This window comes from Dysidea avara, chromosome 2, assembly GCF_963678975.1.
Source record: "Dysidea avara chromosome 2, odDysAvar1.4, whole genome shotgun sequence".
Taxonomy (NCBI): Eukaryota; Metazoa; Porifera; class Demospongiae; order Dictyoceratida; family Dysideidae; genus Dysidea; species Dysidea avara.
The window spans coordinates 53,541,359-53,561,825 of NC_089273.1; the positions used below are offsets into that span (position 1 = coordinate 53,541,359).

Below are 20,467 nucleotides of genomic sequence, written 5' to 3' on the forward strand. Positions count from 1 at the left end.
TATGCCACAACAACAAACTTACCAGTGGGATGTGCCTTTTGGGGTTCCGACGAGTGTTTGCCCTGTGCGCCTTGTCTTTTTTTTTATCTTCAATCAGGCTGCTTGTCTTCTTCTTCATCCAACGAAACCATATCGAGGAATTAATTTTCCACATCAACACTTTCTTTAAGCAGCATAATAGACACCACAAAATTATTTAAGGTATTTAGACCACACTACCGTACAGAGGTACCATTACTCCACAATAGGTTACAACACCACACCCATTCTTATTCTACGTGTTACCGTATAGCCTAAATATTTCAAGGGGCAAATATTTTGAGGTTGAGCAATGTTGCTAAAAATAAAATTTTCACGGATTTGCAAACACTCCCAAAATTTATTAGACTATATGGAGGTCTAAATATTTCAAGGCTAAAATTTTCACTGATAAGCCCAAAAACTGCGAAATCAGCGAAAATTTCCCCTTCAAAATATTTAGGCTATATGGTATCGATCTATCAATCGAGACTACCATGACCATGCCCCTTTTATGCTAGCTGTATTTGTGACCACACACCTTCACATTGGTAGGCTGATTCAAGATACTCTAGTCTAATACTATGAATCGATTGAAACCATGATGACCACACCCCTTTGGGAAAGTACACATCTTTGCAGTCTGACTCAAAATACTCTAATACAGAAGTCACCCTATTATAATGGCTGACAGATGAACCTATGGGTACCCTTGCCACACATTTATTACCTCTAAATAATAGTTAGTTCCTCGAAGTTTGCTCTCCACACTATTTAGACTAGCTATTTAAAAAAATTTAAAATATCAAAGGAAGTAGGGGTTGATATAATATACATGCTACAAAAAGTAAGGAAACAAGCTCAAAAATTTACAGCTAAAATGAGAAATGATCCAGCAGTAAAAGGTAAGGAAACAAGATTAGATGATTACTTGCTAAAATGAGACACACTTTAATGCCTACTTTTGGCTAGCATCTTGAAATGAGACCATAAAATTAGCCAAAAGTAGGGATTAAAGTGTGTCACATTTTAGCAAGTAATCGTCTAATCTTGTTTTCTTACTTTTTACTGCTGGATCATTACTCATTTCAGCTGTAACATTTTTGAGCTTGTTTCCTTACTTTTTGTAGCATGTATATTATATCAACCCCTACTTCTTTTTGATTTTTTAATTTTTTTAAATAGCTAGTTAGTGTACTTTTTTGTCTAGCTAGCTAGCTAGTTATTTTATACTCTTTGTTTTCCACATAGTATAAATATCACTTGAAGCAGTTATCTTTTACCTTCGTGTGCAATAAGCGCCTCTAAAATAATTATTGTCTTGTCTTTTAAAGCTATTACAGCAACTGTTAAAGGCTTCAGCTGCATTTCTAATAGCCTGAATGTTGATGATTTTACAGTAAAACATCACTGGAGAGTCCACCATTATAAGAGTGGAACCCTCACTTTTGTAAGTCTGGATCCCGAGGTGGATCCGTCCCTCAATGACATAATTAGCTAGCTACCTCACAAAAAAGCTAAACTGGTAATTAAGACTATATAAAACGACTATATACCCAGTGTTAATAAATGTGACTGGACCCGCAAAAACCCGACACAATCACGCATTTTTCAAATTCCTGTTTGTTAAATATTATTTATTTATTAATTATCAAAATTTACCACAATAGAAGGCATACACAAAAGGCAAAGCCTCTACAAGTTGTCAGCCACAAAAAAGAACACTACAACTACAAAAATACAACAAACAAATAAGATTACAAAACTACACAGTGGTACAAAAACATCAATTAACACACATAATGGTATAATGAATGCCGGAAGGATTTTGGGTTTTGTATCATTGAGGATGTGTAATGGTACAGAATTTCACCAGATAAAGACAGTATTAATGAAGAATGAATAACAACAAGAGTTTGATGGTTGACTGTGGCAGACTTATTGACTTCTGGTAGATGAAATTGAATTAAATTTACAGTGACAATTGAACTTGATGGATGTACGATGGTGGTAAATATTATGGAGGAAAGAAATAGAAAGGTACTAACATCTTGACTCATGAGTAGGAAGATTACGCTGAGAGCTGCAGTTTATAATGTACTTAACCAAGTGTACCCTCTGAAAAAAGTTTCAGCCTCATACGTATGCCTATGACTTTTGGAGTTACAGCCAGCTCTGATTACAGCCCTAAAAAGTAGCAACAACACAATAATCAATTTGTACAGCAAGTATAGGGAAATAACGTAAAAGTGATTACAAAAAGGGTTGTAACTTACCAAAGAATTGAGTAACTAGTTACTTTTGTAACTAAGTTACGTAACTGATTACTTTTAAAGTAACTAGTTATATAACTAGTTACTTGCTTTGTAACTAGTAACTTGTATCTAGGAGTAATTGTCTGAAAAGTAACTAAGTTACAATAGTAACTAATTACAATGGTTACATTGTAACTATAACTAATCATGCTTTTAAAGCAAGAGCACTTCAATTTTTGTACCATATGCTACAGTCACATTAAGTAGACAGATTCTGTGTACTTTTTTCTATGATTAACAGACATAGTAATAATTAAAACTGACCTAAAGCAGAATTGTAATCTTAACTGCACATATGTATTACATCCCTTAATGATGCATATCTGAGCAAAATTCATGTTACAAAAGCTAAAAACAAGTCATAATTTATACTACGAAATTAACTACGTAGTAACTAGAGTACTTAGTTACCTTTCAAAAAGTAAATGTAACTGTAACTAAGTTACATGGGATAAAGTAATGAGCAACTAGTAACTAGTTACTTTTCTGAAGTAACTACCCCAACTCTGACTGGTAATTAAGACTATATAAAACAACTACCCATGCCAGCGTTAATAAATGCTAGAGACAACTCCTTAGGTACTACAACCGTTCTCCCTCATCTTATGTACACATATTCACACTTTTTTTAAAATCATGTGTTTCGGTTGTGGTGCACGGCGCAACTATTAAGCGCCACAACTGTTAATTATCCTTCGAGAAGAACAAAGAAGCGAATGAATGATGAAAGCAAACAGCATGGTACAGTGGACAGAATGTAATTGGAACAAAAGATTCGTGAGTCCGGCGTCATTACCTTGGCTGTCTGAAATTTCTGGAGCCATATACCTAGCGTAACTGGGTCTTACAGCAGGTAGGCAGGCAGGCAGACGAAATGTAGGTGAATTTAGAAATTTTAAAACTCACTATATATGCATCAAAACATTCAACTTTTCGCTTCATTTACCCAAGGTACAGCATCATTATAACAGTACTAATGCATTCCAGGTGGTTTTTCAGGTAAAAGTTATTGCAAGGTTGTTTTCTAAGTTGCGAAAATCCACGAAACCATATGATTTCTTACCAACCCCTACTATACAGTACTAGAACTAACTCTAATAGTCCATTTAAAAGAGAACACATGATCTGCACCAATTTATTAGACTACTCACATGTCTTAAGTTAAGAAGACTGTTGTGGAAAATTAAATTATCTATGTATTCTGTTTCTCCTATCTTATTAAACTATATTTTATTGCTAGGTAGCTAACTAGACAGTTGTGTGTATGCCATGTGTCTTGTGCAATGTAGTCCACACTTCATGACTAATTTGTGTGCAAGTGTATATAGCCAACTGGTTAGCTACTCTTAATACAATTTCAAGTTAAAATAACCTCAACATTCCTGCAAAGGACACCTCCAAATAAAGGAGAAGCAAGCGTGTCCATTCTTTAGAGGTTTCAGTGTATACACATTAACAATAGTTTATGTGCAAATCAGTTTCTTTACTTGTCATGCTAAATATCACATTCAATTTGTACCATGTTAGAGTTGATTGGCAGCCAAAATTGTATGTTATTTCTACTTCACAATTATCATGTGATCCTTTAACAATGTGTTATTATTACTAGCCGTCTAATTACCAACAAGCTGGTAGTGAAGGAATGGCATTGGTGGCTGGTCCTATAATTGAGTTACTAAACTATTGTACTGCTGTGAAGTTTGAGAGTTTTGAGGCAGCCGAGAGTAAGTGTGATCTGTAGATGTTGTATGTATGTAATGGACCATTGACCTAGTTGTTGTATATACTATATACTCTTGAAATAGAACCTAAAGCAGTTCTGTTTGAATATTATTAGTGTAGAGATATGTGCTATTAGGATCTAAACCAAAACAGCCAAGTTGTAAAAAAGAGTGCGGCCCCCAAAAAGGCCAAAATGTGAAATCCAAGGTGGCGGCCAAGAAATGGCTGTGATGGTAGCTAGGTTAATGACAAAATTTTAATTACGACAATTCAGGTGAATTTGCATTGCCTCCTCCACTAGGATTCAGCACCGAATTCACCCGAATTGTCGTAATTAAAATTTTTGCCATTAACCTACCATCACAGCCATTTCTTGGTTGCCACCTTGGATTTCACATTTTTTCACCCTGGCCTTTTGGGGGCCACACTCTTTTTTTACAGCTAGGCTGTTTTGGTTTAGATATCACTTCTTTTTGTATTGCAAACCACAAAGCCAACCATAAACTGGCTTTGGTGTTTCCTTTTAACTTTTTTTTTTCTTTACTGTAGGAATTATGGAACAAAGGAAGTAACTGTGTGTATAGCTTTTGTCTGATTAAATATTTGTATATTTAACACTAAATGATTATCACATACTGTAGTTAATAAGGTGACTTCTTACATAACTGAACTGTAGCTGAAACTATCATTGTTTGTAGCTGAACTCTTTTCAGGGTGATTTGTTTCTAGCTGAACTCTCTACAGGGTGATTTGTTTCTAATTGAACTCTCTACAGGGTGATTTGTTTGCAGCTGAACTCTCTACATGGTGGTTTCTTTGTAGCTGAACTCTTTACAAGGCTACTTCTTCTAGTTGAACTCTCTACAGGGTAACTTGTTTCTAGCTGATCTCTCTACAGGATGATTTGTTTCTAGCTGAACTCTCTACAGGGTGATTTGTTTGCAGCAGAACTCTCTACAGGGTGATTTGTTTACAGTTTAACTCTCTACATGGTGGTTTCTTTGTAGCTGAACTCTCTACAAGGTGACTTCTTCTAGCTGACCTCTCTACAGGGTGATTTGTTTGCAGCTGAACTCTCTACATGATAATTTCTTTGTAGCTGAACTCTTTACAAGGTAACTTCTTCTAGCTGATCTCTCTAGAGGGTGACTTGTTTGTAGCTGAACTATCTGTAGGGTGATTTGTTTGTAGCTGAACTCTCTACAAGGTGATCCTTCTACCTGATCTTCTTCCTGATCTCTCTACAGGATGACTTGTTTCTAGCTGAACTCTCTACAGGGTGATCTGTCTGTGGCTGAACTTTCTACAGGGTGATTTGTTTGCAGCTGAACTCTCTACATGATGGTTTCTTTGTAGCTGAACTTTCTACAAGGTAACTTCTTCTAGCTGATCTCTCTACAGGGTGACTTGTTTCTAGCTGATCTCTGGATGACTTGTTTCTAACTGATCTCTCTACAGGCTGAATTGTTTCCAGCTGAACTGTCTATAGGGTTATCTGTTTGTAATTGAACTCTCTACAGGGTGATTTGTTTGTAGCTGAACTCTCTACAAGATATTTGTTTCTAGCTGATCCCACTGTCTGTAGTTTAACTTGTTTGTAGCTGAATTCTCTACAGGGTGATTTTTTTGTAGCTGAACTATCTGCAGGGTGATTTGTTTGTACCTGAACACTCTGCAAGGTGATGTCTTCTATCTGATCTCTCTACGATTGTTTCTAGCTGATCTCTCTACAGGGTGGCTTGTTTCTAGCTAAACTCTCTACAGTGTAGTCTGTTAAGTTTGTAGCTGAGCTCTCTCTTTTGTTTCTAGCTGATCTCTCTATGGAGTTATAACTTGTTTGTATGGATAACTCTTTACAGGGTGGTTTTTTGATTGGTTGCTGAACTCTCTACATGGTGACTTGTTTGTACTACAGAGTGACTTGTTTGTAGCTGAACTCTCTACAGAATGAATTACTTGTAGCTGAACATTGTATAAAGTAACTGGTTTGTAGCTGATCTCCAAAGGGTAGCTAACTTTTTTATATAGATGAAATCTGTATTGGGTAGTTACTTTGTAGCTGAACTATCTACACAGTGACTTGTTTGTAGTTGAATTCTCCACAGAGTGACTTGTAATGTTGTAGCTGAACCCTCTACATGGTGACTTGTTTATAGCTGAACTCTCTTCAGAGTGGCTTTTTGTAGCTGAATTCTCTACAGGGTGACTTGTTTATAGCTGAACTCTCTTCAGTGTGACTTGTAATGTTCTGAATCTCTACAGTGATATATTTGTAGCTGAACTCTCTAAAGGGTGACTTGCTTGTAGCTGAATTGTCTATAAGATTAACTGTTTATAGCTGAACTCCCTACAGAATAACTTGCAGTGTATATAATTCTAAAGTGGAGTAAGTTAAAAATGTAGCTGAATGTTCTACTAGGGTGACTGTTCTATTAGAGTATCTCGATCACGCATTTGCTACACGTAGTTGACTTTCGAATCATAACACAGTGGTTTGTAATCCGATTCTTCTGTACTACTGCAAGGACTTTCTATGATAAGTATTCCAGCTACACACCGATTTTCAGCTCAATGCTCCAAGCGGTTTGCTTGGTAGGCGTGAAAACTAAATAGTTTTTTTTTATTCATAAAAATTGATCGCGTAATTGTGACACAGGTTGGGTTTTGTGTCATATCTCGATGGCTTTTATCTGGATTCCTTTCAAACCACAAAAGACACTCCTACGATAGTTACTGCATCTACATAGCAATTTTCAGCTCATTCCTTCAAGGGGTTTACCCTGTGGGCGTGACAGACCTTCGACCTTATTTTACGCGAATAATCGGTCATAACTCCGTGAAAAAAAATAATGTTCATCGGATTTCTACCAAATTTGGTACTGAGGTTCGCCTTAATGAGTCCTTTAAGTGTACCAATTTTTTGCCCGATTGGAGCACGTATTCATGTTTTATGGCGGATTTTGCAAAGTGTGCGAAAAGTAGAAGAAAAACGAAGAGAAAAAAACCAAACTTTGGCCGCTCGTATCTCGGAAGCTGGAGTGATTTTCTTCAAATTTGGAATGCAGACTCTCCTACCTAGCCGGCAGTTCTGTTGCAATTTTGTTTCAATCGGATAAGGGATCACGGAGCTACAAAATTGTGAAATAACATTTTCTTTCTTCCTGTTAGTATACTCACGATGTGGCATGCCAGCTTCTTGGGCCACACGACACACCACCGTGTGTCTTGATATTCATAATTTTCATGGTACACTACAGTGGTCGTTACCATTAACTTAGATAATAGAAGTTATATACACATGTAGCAGCTAATACTTTACCTTTCTTATACACTTCTAGAGGTAAACCATTCCAATCACGTGTGCTCATTGGATGAAGATAAGGCTATGCAGAACTTGTTGAATAACCCTACTGCCTTCGTGAAGTATCTTTTTGTCTCTGTGTTAGTGTCCTGTATGTGTGTCTGTATGTGTGTAGTGTATATGTGTGGTGGAGATGGTCTTCATTATTATCCATACACACAACATGCACTCCTTAACACATTACAAGGTTTAATGCTCGTCAATTCTCTCGTATCTACCCAGCTCGTAAGAGGATCAACTCTTCAAATTTTCCACCACAAGTTAGTAATGTAACTAGTGTAGTGACTGCTGTACTCTCCTTATATTGGTGTGTGTATGTGAATGTTCTACAAACTTTAATCATGGCTTTAATCCTTGTAGTACATATGTATATACATAGCATCTTTTGTTATTCCATCATGTTGTACATAGCTATTAATAACATAGACTGAGCTATGTAGTTCGTAACACAAACACACACACACACGTAGACACACAAATACACATATGCACACTTATAATCATTACTCTACACCCTACAGCTCTATTGGGATGCTGGTTGTCAAATGGTAGCTCTGAACTTTCAAACTTCAGGTGGGTATTGTGTGGATCATGTGATCCTGATATACTGGATCATGGGATCATGATGTAGTGATCATTTGATCCTACTGCTTTAAATCATGTGATCCCACTACTCTATAATTCTGGTATAATATAATAATTTTTGAACTGTTCGTAGCTGAGTATAGTAGAAGCCCTCTTAAGTAGACTCCATTGGGAAACTAGTTTTTGTCCTTTGTAAAGAGGTGTCCTTAGTTAAGAGGTGTATATACTATGTACATACTAGTACTGTTGACTTGATATCTAGATAGATGTACTTGATAAACAGGTTGTCAAAAATTTAGGGGTGTCGTTTCCTTTTAAGAATACATACACCACTGAATATTGTGCTATTTTGCTCACACACACTACACTACACAACACACACACCCTATAATAGTTCACAAATACGCTAGTGTAACATTTGCCAGTTGTCATGTCCACTTTTAGACTTGTCTATGCAGTTGAACTGTGGCAAGTTTGAACAGAACCTCAACTGTGGGTGAGTGATGTATACAATGTATTAAATACTGTATCAAAGAGTTTATAACATTAAGAAGAACACATCTTACTGGAATACATTCACCAAACACTCTGTAACATCTCAGGCAGTTTTCTATCCAAAGGCGTAGCCAAAGGCCCCCCCACCATCACTAAGTGGTTTTTTTAACCTCTGTCACAAGCTTACCAGTAACTGTGACACAAATGACTATAAATTATTTATTTTATTTATTAAGGCTTTACAGCACGAGTGCTGAAGGAAATTATATGTGCTACTACATGGTAGCTATCACCAGGGGTTGCTAGTGAATGCGCACATGACATTCAACTCGTTTGTGAATTCGCCGAACAAAAATTATAGACATACTTAATTTTATCCTAAATTACTCAGCATTTTTAAACCTAATAAGATAAGTGACCTGCTCGAAGTGACCAGGATTGCAGGAGTCACAACTCGCTAGTGACAAAGGAGACCAGGCAGATGACACTATAAAACTACTGCCTACGAGGTGATAAAGTGTTAAATGTAACTTACCAAGATTGTTTTCTCAAGTTGATTACACTGTATCTTTGTATGACAGTGCAGTGGAATGCCTGTCTAAGTTTTTTTTTACTTTGTCAGTCAGGCGGATCCATTACAAGCTTAAAAGTTCTGCTAGCAAGTAGTGTTGTTCCAGTTCTCAGTACTGGAACTAAAATAATTCCAGTTTCTGCCCTTTTTATTCCAGTTCCAGTTCTAGAACTAGAACTGGAACTGGAACAATAATTTTGCTTTTCCTAAGACTGGAACTGGAACTATAACTATAATTTTACTTTCTTCAAGACTGGAACTAGAACTAGAACTATAAAGAAATTTTATCAAGTACTGGAACTAATACTGGAACTGGAATTGGTTATAACCATACAGCTTTTGCCAATGAGATTTTATGTTCTTATAAGACCAGAATTTATCTGCAGACAAAAGCACTTGATGTAGTATATAACTTCATAAAAGATGTATGTATTACAACCATGTATACATCAATGTGCTAAAAACTGCTTGAAATAACTGATTAGCTATAATATTAGAACAGAATGCAAAATGCTGGCTCAGTCACATGTTATGTCTGGTTCAGTGTTTGATATTTACATGTAGCTACAAGTCTTTTAGTACCACCCTATAGAGTGTTAGGGTTATAGTTGTTAGTGTAATAATGCTGATAACTACTATACAGTATTGGCTACATACTATACAGTATTAGCTACATATATGAAACAAGTATAAACCTGTAGCATATTAGCTTATATAACTTAATATAGAGTCTCCATATTTCATTATGGGCTTTTGGTAATACTTAAGTTAAAATAAGTGTTGTTCTAGAATATCAAGTAAATGTCATGGCTCCTGAACTGGAACTAGAACTGTAATTCTAAAAATTATGGTTCCAGAACTGGAACTAGAACTATAATTTTAAAGATTATGGTTCCAGAACTAGAACTAGAACTGTAATTTTAAAGATTATGGTTCCAAAACTGGAACTAGAACTGAAATAACTAGCTGATACTGGAACAACACTACTAGCAAGACAGGTTATGAACTGGGATTTCATGCAATACGTGGCATTTAAAATTTGCCTGGTGAAGTGAGTGACCACATCATACCGTCAGTGTGCTAGCACTGCAGCACAGGCTGTGGCTAACATAAGTAACTGTGATACATTGTATTTACACTAAAATATTGACAATATAGTTCTAAGGGATTGTGGGTGAAATTTTTGGAGTACAGTTGTGCCACGTGTGATTATGCTCGATGAATGTACCTACATTGATAAGTGATAACTGATAGCAATCAGTAATGAAATATAGTTACGTAGCTAGTTATGTAAGCTGTAATAATACAACACCGTATGTTGGCTAGCCCATAAGTGATAGCATTAGCCTTTATCGCAAGCATGAACAATAATATTTTGAGTGTTTTGTTGGGGCATGCCTGTCTCTACCTTCTGGCTAGCCATGCCCCTCTTTCTATCACCAGTAGAGGTATTAACTGTGAACTTCACAGTGGCAGGGCAGTACTTTAAAATAGCAAACAGTATACCTTAATATGATGATATTATGGTATTACTTTAATAGCCATTGGAAAAACTTACCCAGTAATGGACTCCCCTATTCATGGCAAACACAATGGTGCAAGTTGTAATTCTGCACTGCATTGTGTTTAAGTTACAACTATTTTTATAAGCACCTGTAATTTATTTCCTCAATACTTGTTGTACAAATTGATCTTTCTGTTGTTGCTACTTTGTAGGGCTGTAATTCCAAAATTTGTTGGCATGCAAAGCTGAAACTTGGCCAGTGCATACACTTGGCTAAGAAGATCATAAATATTCACTAATAAAGAATTTGAAAAATGCACCATTTCACAGATCTGGTCACCTATGATCCCTACTCAATTGCATAATTTCTAATTTTCCTTATGCTTGTATAAAATAATACCACATTATCCAAACACCTGTGTATCAGTTAAACCACAAAAGTGTTGGGTAAATTTGTCCAGAAAACAGAACTCATGGATGTGATTCATTTTAGTAACTCTAAGTAGTAGTTGTATCCTGGGCCTGAGTGATTTGCCTAATATGTACATCCAAACTTGAGGGTCAAGGGTGTGGGTGTACACGTCAGGCAAATCATGAGGGCATGTGATACAACTAATATGTACCATGGCAATATCAGGCTAAGAAACTGCAAGCAATTAATCACCCAAGCCAATACGAGACTGACCACTAAACTTATTATATACAGTAAACCAACTTGTAAAATTCAATTATGGGTCAGCAGCAAGTAACATTTTGACTACGTTCAAATGTAGGCAAGTCCTAAGGGTATTATAGAAAAGTTAAATTAGCCGTATTTTAAACCTACTATATACATTGTTTTACCAGACTGTTTACAACATTTACTAAACATCTATAGGGGTAAACTTTGCTGTAGAATGATTACTCTAGCGATGCACCGATACCACTTTTTCACTCACAATCCAAAACCAATACATTTGTGGCAAGAAATGGTCGGTATCAATCCAACACTGACACTTTGCCCCACAGGCATTTCTCACAAGAAACAGCTAGTGATTTGAATAATAGTTAATAAACCAGCTTACTAAACACATTGATAATCTCATCAACTGCAGATTGCTGGTTTTGGTGCTATCAATTACGTAAATATAACAATCATTTATGGCTTCACTGAATCTTATTTCATTGGCTTACTACCATTTCCACTGTAGTGGCTTCCTTCAATAAAATTCCGGTCATTGCTATATCAGCAGGGGCAGATCCAGTGGGGGTTCGAAGGGTTCCATGGAACTCCCCTTTTGAAAGAGCTTTTCTCACTTGAGATACTCTAGTCAAGATCAAGATACTCTACTAGAGCAGTCACTATATTCTTAAGAGGAGCAGTGTAGCAAACTATGTATGTAGTTATAAATAAGGAAATAGAGTTGGTGAGGGAATCTATGGTGAGAGGCAGCTATTCTCAGCAGGTAATGACCTTTTTTCTTTCTTTGTTTTGTCTTTGACTTAAAGCTAGGCTGAAGTTGCAATTCTAGAGTGTGGAACTCCCCTTTTAAAAGTCTGGATCTGAGCTCTTGCTCACCTCCATTTGATCTGCTATGTATGTCGCCATTTTGAAAAGTAAATAAATGACATCATTTAAACTATCGGTTGGTATCAAGCATTTATAGTTCTAACAATACAAGTCTGATACCACCAAAATAGGGCCGATACTAATACTACTATCGATATTGGCACACCACTAATTATCTCATGTTACTCAAAAAGTGGGCATGGCCCATATTTGAGAATGCTGCAAATTACTTGTGAATATGCTATAGCACTAGTTCTCGCCTTAAACCAATATTTCTCAAGGCAAGGGTGACAAATTGCTTCCATCTGAGTACTGTAGGATGCAAAATTGGATGAACAGTTTCATCACGTGACCAATAAATTCCCACAATCAATTTCAGCTTAAGTTTTATATAAAGAAAACGGCAGTACAGTGTACTGAAAGGCCATGGTAGATTAAAATTTACCATAGCCAGCCGTAGTTTAACTTAAATGTACCAGGGTTTTTAAGGTATCTACCCAGAAATTTGCCTTTGAAGTAACATGGTTTATAGACCACACACTTGCTCTGTTTAGACATACATCTATTGACAAAATACTTTAATAGAACAGTCACTTATATATAAGATTATCCCTCTCAGCGCCACAACCACCATATGGTGGTTTCGATTATAAATGCCCATAGCATCACATTCTAAACATTCTGAAACTTCAGTCGAGCATTTTAGTAGCCCCTGCGCTTGTCCTGTAGTGGGCACGCCCTTAAGTGAGCGGGAACAGGGATAACTGGTCTCTCGCTAACTATTGCATGGTTAGATGATGCAATCGCGTACTTTCAGAATGTTGATCACAAGCATTGTAGACAATTCCTTTATGTGACAATGGCACTACTAATAAAGAGAAACAGTAAGGAGGATTATATAGGTTGGAGTGGTATGTTGCTACTTTTGTACACCTTGAAACAGTGACCTCGTGCTTGTATGCGCATGCGCACTTGCTCAAATGCTGGAAAACCAGACTTAGAGATAATCGCTTCAACTGTAAACAGGTTAGCGATGTTTATTGTATTATTATAAACAGTGCTAGCCTGTAAAGTAGTGAAATTTCACATTTGGTTTTGCTTAGATCGATTTTCATACTTTAAAGTTATATAATGAATTTGTGGTTGCTCTTGTGTAAACAACAACTTCATAATTGAATTCCTTGTTCTATAGCGAGTAATTTGATATATAGTTTTATAGGATTATATGGTATGGTGTGTAAGTTATAGCGGTTTAGAAACAGTAGATTGGAGCCTCTACAAATTTGGCGGCGAAGGGGTTAATTAAAAGGGTCCTTCGGTAGTGTAATATTATGTGTATGTCTTGTGTTGTGTGTAGGTATTTATTGAAGCCATCAGTATTATGTAATGCATTAACTAAACCATTCAATATTTTTCAAAAACAATTTGAGAATATTGTACCAATGAAGATTACAGTAAAGGTGAGTAACTCTGTGTGTGTGTGTGTACCTGAAGTTTGTACATATTATAATTAGTGCTGGGTGGTATTGAAAAATAGCAAACAGTATATATACCTTCCATAAAAGTATCATGATATTACTAAATATCACAGCATTAATGCATAAGCCATTGGTATTAAAGTAACTGCTGTTTACCTCAACAAAAGCACCAAATACCCATGGTAGCTCAGCAAGCCTCAGGTACAAATTACCACAAACTTGTTTACATAGTTTGGTTAACTGGCTACATCACCACCTGCCTACAAATAACATTGTCACATATCTGGTTACCTTCTAAATATGGGATGAAACAAGCCCACGGGGAGGCCATATTGCCATTGTGGTGTTAAAAAAACAGGTGGTATCAAAACCTGTATAACTTAAATATCACAGATTACTAACAATACCAATATATCACCCAGCTCTAATTATAATGATGTGATTCTTCCTCAGATCCTTTCTGGACTGTTCTTATCAGGCAGACAGAATATGGTTAATATTGAGACATTTGGGTTACCAGCGGGTACCGTCTGTGAAGGAAACAGGACACGATATCAGGCTGGACCACACCCCAAATGGGAGAACCCTGATGAAGCTTTTGTATTTGAAAAGGTTAATATGGCCTTTATGTAGTGTACCAATGGTGATGATGTGTCTGTAAAAAGATTTAAATTGTAACAACAAGTAATTCCAGTGGATTAGTACTGAAATGGACAACTGTACTATCCAGATATAGCCTCGCTTCTTTATTGAATTATTATTATTTGCAAAGGTCCCAACTCCTATGGGTAGGGATTTTAAAAATGCATTCCTTGCTCTTGAAAAAATAGATTTTCTAGAATCAAAGTAGGTGTATATCTACTACCTAATACATCACAGGCAGTGTTATCTTGTAAAGTTTGGAAATGGTGTGAACTGGGCTGGTTTTTTGCTGAGATAGTCACAATTTGTATAATTAGGATAATAACCATAATTTATCATATTTAGAATTGTCAATGTTACTATAATTATCCTCTCATAATTAGATCATTCTACCAGACTTATCCCTAATAAGGTTTTCAGTTACTGATGACAAAGAGAACTTGGTTGGTCAGAGAGTACTACCATTATCAGTGATCAGATCAGGATATCGATTTGTGTTGTTGAGGGATAAACACAGTCAACCATTACTGCTGTCTTCATTATTTGTCTATATCAAAATTGAGAATTTTGTACCTGAGAATATGGAAGGTGTGTAGTGTGTTGTGGCATGTTTGTTTGTCCTGGTGTAGTACATGCGCATATTGTGTGTATGTATGTAAGTATGTGTGTGTGTGTGTGTGTATGCATGTACACGTGTATGTATGTATGCATGCATGTATGTATGTGTGTATGTGTGGTGCTTGTGTGCATGTGTGTTGTGCATGTAGTGTGTGTCACATCCTTGTGCATGTGTGTGTTGTGTGCGTGTGTGTGTGCGTGTGTGAGTGTGCATGTGCTGAGCCAAGTTGCTAGAGCACTGGCCTGATATTCAAAAGGTTCCAGGTTCAATGTCCAGTTACTTTTCCCCCAGCCTACCCAGCTGCTTAATTAGTTACCTGGTGTAAACTGGGAAGCAAATTTTGTCTCACATACTGCAAGGTGGGACTTCGGATGCCCACACCTTCGTCTATGAGACATGGCATAGCCTTTTGCAGGTTACTAGTCCTGGATTTGCCGACACTGACTCCAAGTGCAAATGTGTCTCAGCTGCACACTCTTTTTCTCAATCTGTGATGTCTGGTAGTGTATATGCTGTACTACACTACACACACTATATGTACACTACAGACTACTCACACATTGTTTTATTCTCTACAGACCTTGTGAGCAGTTTTACGGATCCTACTACTAATAAGCCAACAATGTCCAAATCATCTGCTGAATCAACTAAAGTGAGTAACAGTGTGTTGCTTCCTCATATAGTGGTATTTATATTTCTAGACTGAAGAGTATCAGATGTTACTGAATGTGATGAGTAGGAACATGACTGCCATCACACCCAAAGATGATGCCATACAAAACCATAAGGTGTGTATTGTGTATTTATTTTGTCCCTCTGGTGTTGAACAACATTTGTAACAGTGCCTAGAGGGTAATGATCACAGTTGCATGAACTTCCACCTGTATGTCAGCTTTGTCTATTTTCAGATAAGTGTAGCTGAAATCTGTTAATTTACATACTTATCAGGACACACGATGGTGTGTTGTGCTGCCAAGTCCATCTAGTGTGGACGCACAACAGATAAATGTGTATTTACAGAAACCAAGAAAAGGCTGTTTTCTCTCATTCATATGTAGCTCAATAGTTCCTGAACAGAAATTAACCAGTTTTGCTGCAGAAACTTTGGGGCAGAGTACTTTCCATTCCAAATTTGAGCTGAATTCACCCAACAAACACTGCGATATGCACCTTCAAAGTTCTTCATATTTTTCTTCTTAATCTTCTTAGGTAAATTTTATTTTTGTACACTTGCAATAACTCTTGTGTGCTCTATTTAATTGACTTAAACTTGGAGGGCAGTAAGAGCATAATGCAGTACATTTACAGTCCAATTTTTATACAGATCAAACTTATTTTTATGGAATAATTTGCAATTTTGAAAATTACACACAAAAGAATTTTGTTGTCACGCCTACAGGGTTATCTGCTTAACAGAATAGCTTGAAAATTGGTCTATACGTGATCCTATTATCATAGTGCAAACCTTTGTAAGTACTGAGAGTATTAGCTAAGGAGATATACAGCAAAACCACACATGTGAGAAAAGTGCAATCGAAATACTCTAATAGAACAGTTGCTGAGAAGTATAAAATGTGCACAAAAAACATCGGAAAATATTTCTCCAGGGCTCAAACCAGGGACCTTCACACCTATATACGGTACCCAAGCCCTTTACTACTCTGCCACTGCTGTCAGTTTCCCGCCTCACTTAGTTTTACTTTCAGAACATCGATAACAAGCATTGTAGACGATTCTTTGACATGATAATGGCACTACTAATAAAGAGAAACAGTAAGGAGAGGGATTATATAGGTGTGTTGCTACCTTTGTACACCTCGAAACAGTGAGCTCGTGCTTGTATGCGCATGCGCACTTGCTCAAATGCTGGAAAACCTGACTTAGAGATAATGACTTCAACTGTAAACAGGTTAGCGATGTTTATTGTATTATTATAAACAGTGCTAGCCTGTAAAGTAGTGAAATTTTACGTTTGGTTTTACTTAGATTGATTTTCGTACTTTAAAGTTACATAATGGATTTGTGGTTGCTCTTGTGTAAACAACAACTTCATAATCGAATTCCTTGTTCTAAAGCGAGTAAATTGATATATAGTTTTATAGGATTTATATGGTATGGTGTGTAAGTTATAGCAGTTTAGAAACAGTAGATTGGAGCCTCTACAAATTTGGCGGTGAGGGGGTTAATTAATTAAAGAAAAGTTATTTCATAAGCCAAACTATCTACATAGCTAGTAGTATTCATAAAGGTGGCAGAATGATGGAATGGGAAAACCTTGTCCTTAGTAATTGTTATTAAATGTGTACACTGTAGCAATTCTGCAGGACACATCATACCAATGGGTTAATACCGGCACATACAATTGTACACTGTATCTTAGCTAAACTGCCTTCAAATTTTGTTAAGTTACGAATAGGGATGAGCCTATTTTGCTTTTTTCCCATCTATTTTTCTCTCCAGCAATTCTTTTATTTATTACCTATTTTGCTCAATATTTAGCTCAAAAATTTTCTATTTTGCTGAGCATCAGTAAAAATTAATTGCAGTATCTCAAGCTTTCAAGCATGTGTGACTGCTCTATTAGAATCTTTCGTATATAGTGATTGCTCTATTAGAGTATCTCAATCTTTAGTCACCATTTCCTATGAGCATATGCCGTCCTAATACTATATGTGACTGTTCTATTAGAGTATCTCGATCTTTTTCATACAAAATAATATTATGCTAAGTTGTCATTCCTTGGTGCCCATTTTCCACCTATTTTTCCAGCATTTTGCTTTTTGCTTTTACCAACATATTTTTCCAAAAAATTTGCCAGCAAAATCAGCACATCCCTAGGTACAAAGCTAATAAACAATGACCCCAGGACATGTTTATATTCCCTTCCATACTCTGGGTACAACCTCACAGTCATTAGGTAGGTCCAACTTGTAAAAGAGTACACAATCATCACTCATAATTATGTTACTTGACCAAAGTTGAACTTATGAATTGACTGTTCATGTGGAGCAGTACAAGTATTCAAGCCTTTCCTCCAAAAAATTCAAAGCATTCCAGAAGGCTTCGTTTCCATATCAATAAGATTACCTACATATTGTCAAATCAGTCCATGACTCTGCCCTATTCCAGAAAGATTAGTTGAATAGTGTACAGTGTGGCTAATGGAACTGAATGTTACTAAATGTTATAGCATAAAAATCTCTCAAGTCAGCATAAGGTTTCGACAACCTACATTATGCAAAACCCACCATTATCATGAAAAGACAATTATAAGTACCATAGTTTGCTTTCTTTTCATTGTAAAATAATTTTTGTATGCAAAACTTTACAAAATTTCTTACACAGAATTTTTACATAAGATCAAAACTACTCCAGTAGAGTAGTCCTTCACGGAAATCATATGAAAATATTTTTACATGAAAAGTTTATCATAAAATTTTTTGCACAAAAGTAAAGTGAATTTCGGTGTCTAGGAGTCATCATACAGTCTAACTTAAAGTGTAACTTACATATTAACTAAATTGCATCCAAAGCAAACAAAACCCTTAGTTTGTTATTTACCCACCTCTACTACAACTAAGGAACTTGTTTATAAAATACTAGTAATACCACAATTAGAGTATGCAGCAACTGTTTGGGCTACTTGGCAGTCCGCCTTAAACAAAGTTTGGAAAGAATCCAACATCATGCAGCTTGCTTCGTAGTTATATTGTCATCGATCCATGTAATAAACTCCAAGTAGTTAAAGATTCAGCCTCCTTGGACTCAATTAAATCAACACATTGTCTTACTTAGTTATTTAATGTACCGCAATGTCTTATTTTAATGTTCTGTATTACTTTGTTTAATGTACTGTAATGTTTACTAATATACTTTTTGTGATTTATCTGTACACGATCAGTTGTACAATAATGATAAAACAATAAAAAAGTATGTAATGAGCATAACTACGCACTAGTACTCTACAGCAATTTGCAGTGTTACTGTTTACATGACAAAATAATTTTTAAAATGATTGAATCTGGAGCATATAAGCTGCCATGTGTTCGTTTCATTGGCTTTTTGTGGAAAGAGACTATCTGTGAATGCTATCCCACTAGGGACCTTTGAGAAGGCTAAAGCCTGTCAATACAGGGAGTCAGAAACATGTAACTGTAATGTTGAAGAATGCAGAAAAAATTCCAGACCCAGTAGTGACTTGATCCCCCACAACATGCAGTCTAGGAATGCACCAGAGGAGCCGCAACAGCCAGAATCTGAGTTTTGTCTACATTTAGCCTGTACTTAAACATCGACTTCTCACCAGCAATGATTTTATCTGTGAATGCTATCCCACTAGAGACCTGACTTCAAGTTCCAAGTTCTTATGCTACAATGAAACGACTATCACGTTTTATTCATCTATCTAGAAGAAATTGATGTCATTGATTTCATTTACTCAATATGTAGGGAGTGCAATATAATCAGTGATGTCTCAACTTCACCTTCCTCATCATGTAATTCCTTATAGCATGCAGGCATTATGTATAGTGCATTGTTGCATTAAATCTGTAAGGCTTGCCCAAAATACTATGTGTTTGAATAGATCATAAGTGATGTAGCACAGTATCCAAGTGTTTTATTTCATTTAATGCACCACTATATTCATAATTTTTAAGAAGGTTGATAGGTTAGATGGTAAGTTTCACTGAATGCAACAAACTCTAGCTTCTCATGTAGCAGAAAAGATACTATTTCAGGCTGTACTGTCAAAATGTAAAAAGAGAAACAATATAGAGTAATCCCAGTAGGCTTGAAGACATAGGCTGATGGGGTTACACTTGGTTGTGAGAAATATTGTATTCAAATTGGTGTTTTTGCAATTCTAATAGGAGCTCCAAGTTGTAATATGTGACCGGATTTCACATAGCAAGGCTTCCACACACACAAAATCAAACTTACGATTTTACCAGAAATGGATTGCTGGTCTAATACACTATCATATTTCACACTGTACTTCCTTCAGCACTGACAAGTCTGGTTTCTGTAGCAGCTTTCTTCCGACCCTGTCAAAGCCACGAGTGTGAGATTGGCACCATTAAATGGCCATGGCTTTGTGATAATGGTGTGTAGTGAGCTGGGAGATCACAGAGAGCTCGCCAATAGTGTTCTCAGTCAATTTGGAGTAATGTGAGGGCCATGGAGGGTCATGGAGAGCCCAAACTTGGCCTCTGGATTCCAATCGTCTTCTTGCTTCATTTTATACCCGTATATTAAGACCACCGTCCACCCCCACCCTCCCACCCTATTAGTACCACCTGTGATATTATTACCCGCTCGAAAAAAGCTGCTCAAAACAGGGCAAATTTTGGGTATCAGAAATGCATACACCCACTCAGTGATAGCTAGTGAACAGATGAACAATTGGTGCAAATTTTGTTTGCACTGCTGTAGGCACTGGGAAGTTATTACACAATGATTCCTTAAAATCGCCATATCTCCTAACAAAGCTTTGTGCGTCGAAGCCTTGTTTTGTCAAATTCAGTCACATATGTGGAATAAACAGCTAAAGAAAGTCTGTGAACTGTCAACAAATTGTGTCAACTAATGATGTGTTGTTTATCATTGA

The 20,467-nt window shown here is 36.5% G+C and overlaps 1 protein-coding gene across 1 annotated transcript in view; it reads left to right on the forward strand.

The window, feature by feature from the left end:
- LOC136247677 (1-phosphatidylinositol 4,5-bisphosphate phosphodiesterase beta-4-like) overlaps positions 1 to 20,467 on the forward strand; it is a 74,106-nt gene that overhangs the window by 35,572 nt on the left and 18,067 nt on the right. Inside the window, exons 20-29 of the mRNA XM_066039505.1 lie at positions 3,943 to 4,057; positions 7,394 to 7,478; positions 7,604 to 7,676; positions 7,938 to 7,989; positions 8,446 to 8,497; positions 13,478 to 13,580; positions 14,052 to 14,210; positions 14,624 to 14,828; positions 15,438 to 15,511; positions 15,561 to 15,647. Of these exons, the coding sequence (XP_065895577.1) occupies positions 3,943 to 4,057; positions 7,394 to 7,478; positions 7,604 to 7,676; positions 7,938 to 7,989; positions 8,446 to 8,497; positions 13,478 to 13,580; positions 14,052 to 14,210; positions 14,624 to 14,828; positions 15,438 to 15,511; positions 15,561 to 15,647 (1,005 nt within the window). The remainder of the gene's footprint in view (positions 1 to 3,942; positions 4,058 to 7,393; positions 7,479 to 7,603; positions 7,677 to 7,937; positions 7,990 to 8,445; positions 8,498 to 13,477; positions 13,581 to 14,051; positions 14,211 to 14,623; positions 14,829 to 15,437; positions 15,512 to 15,560; positions 15,648 to 20,467) is intronic.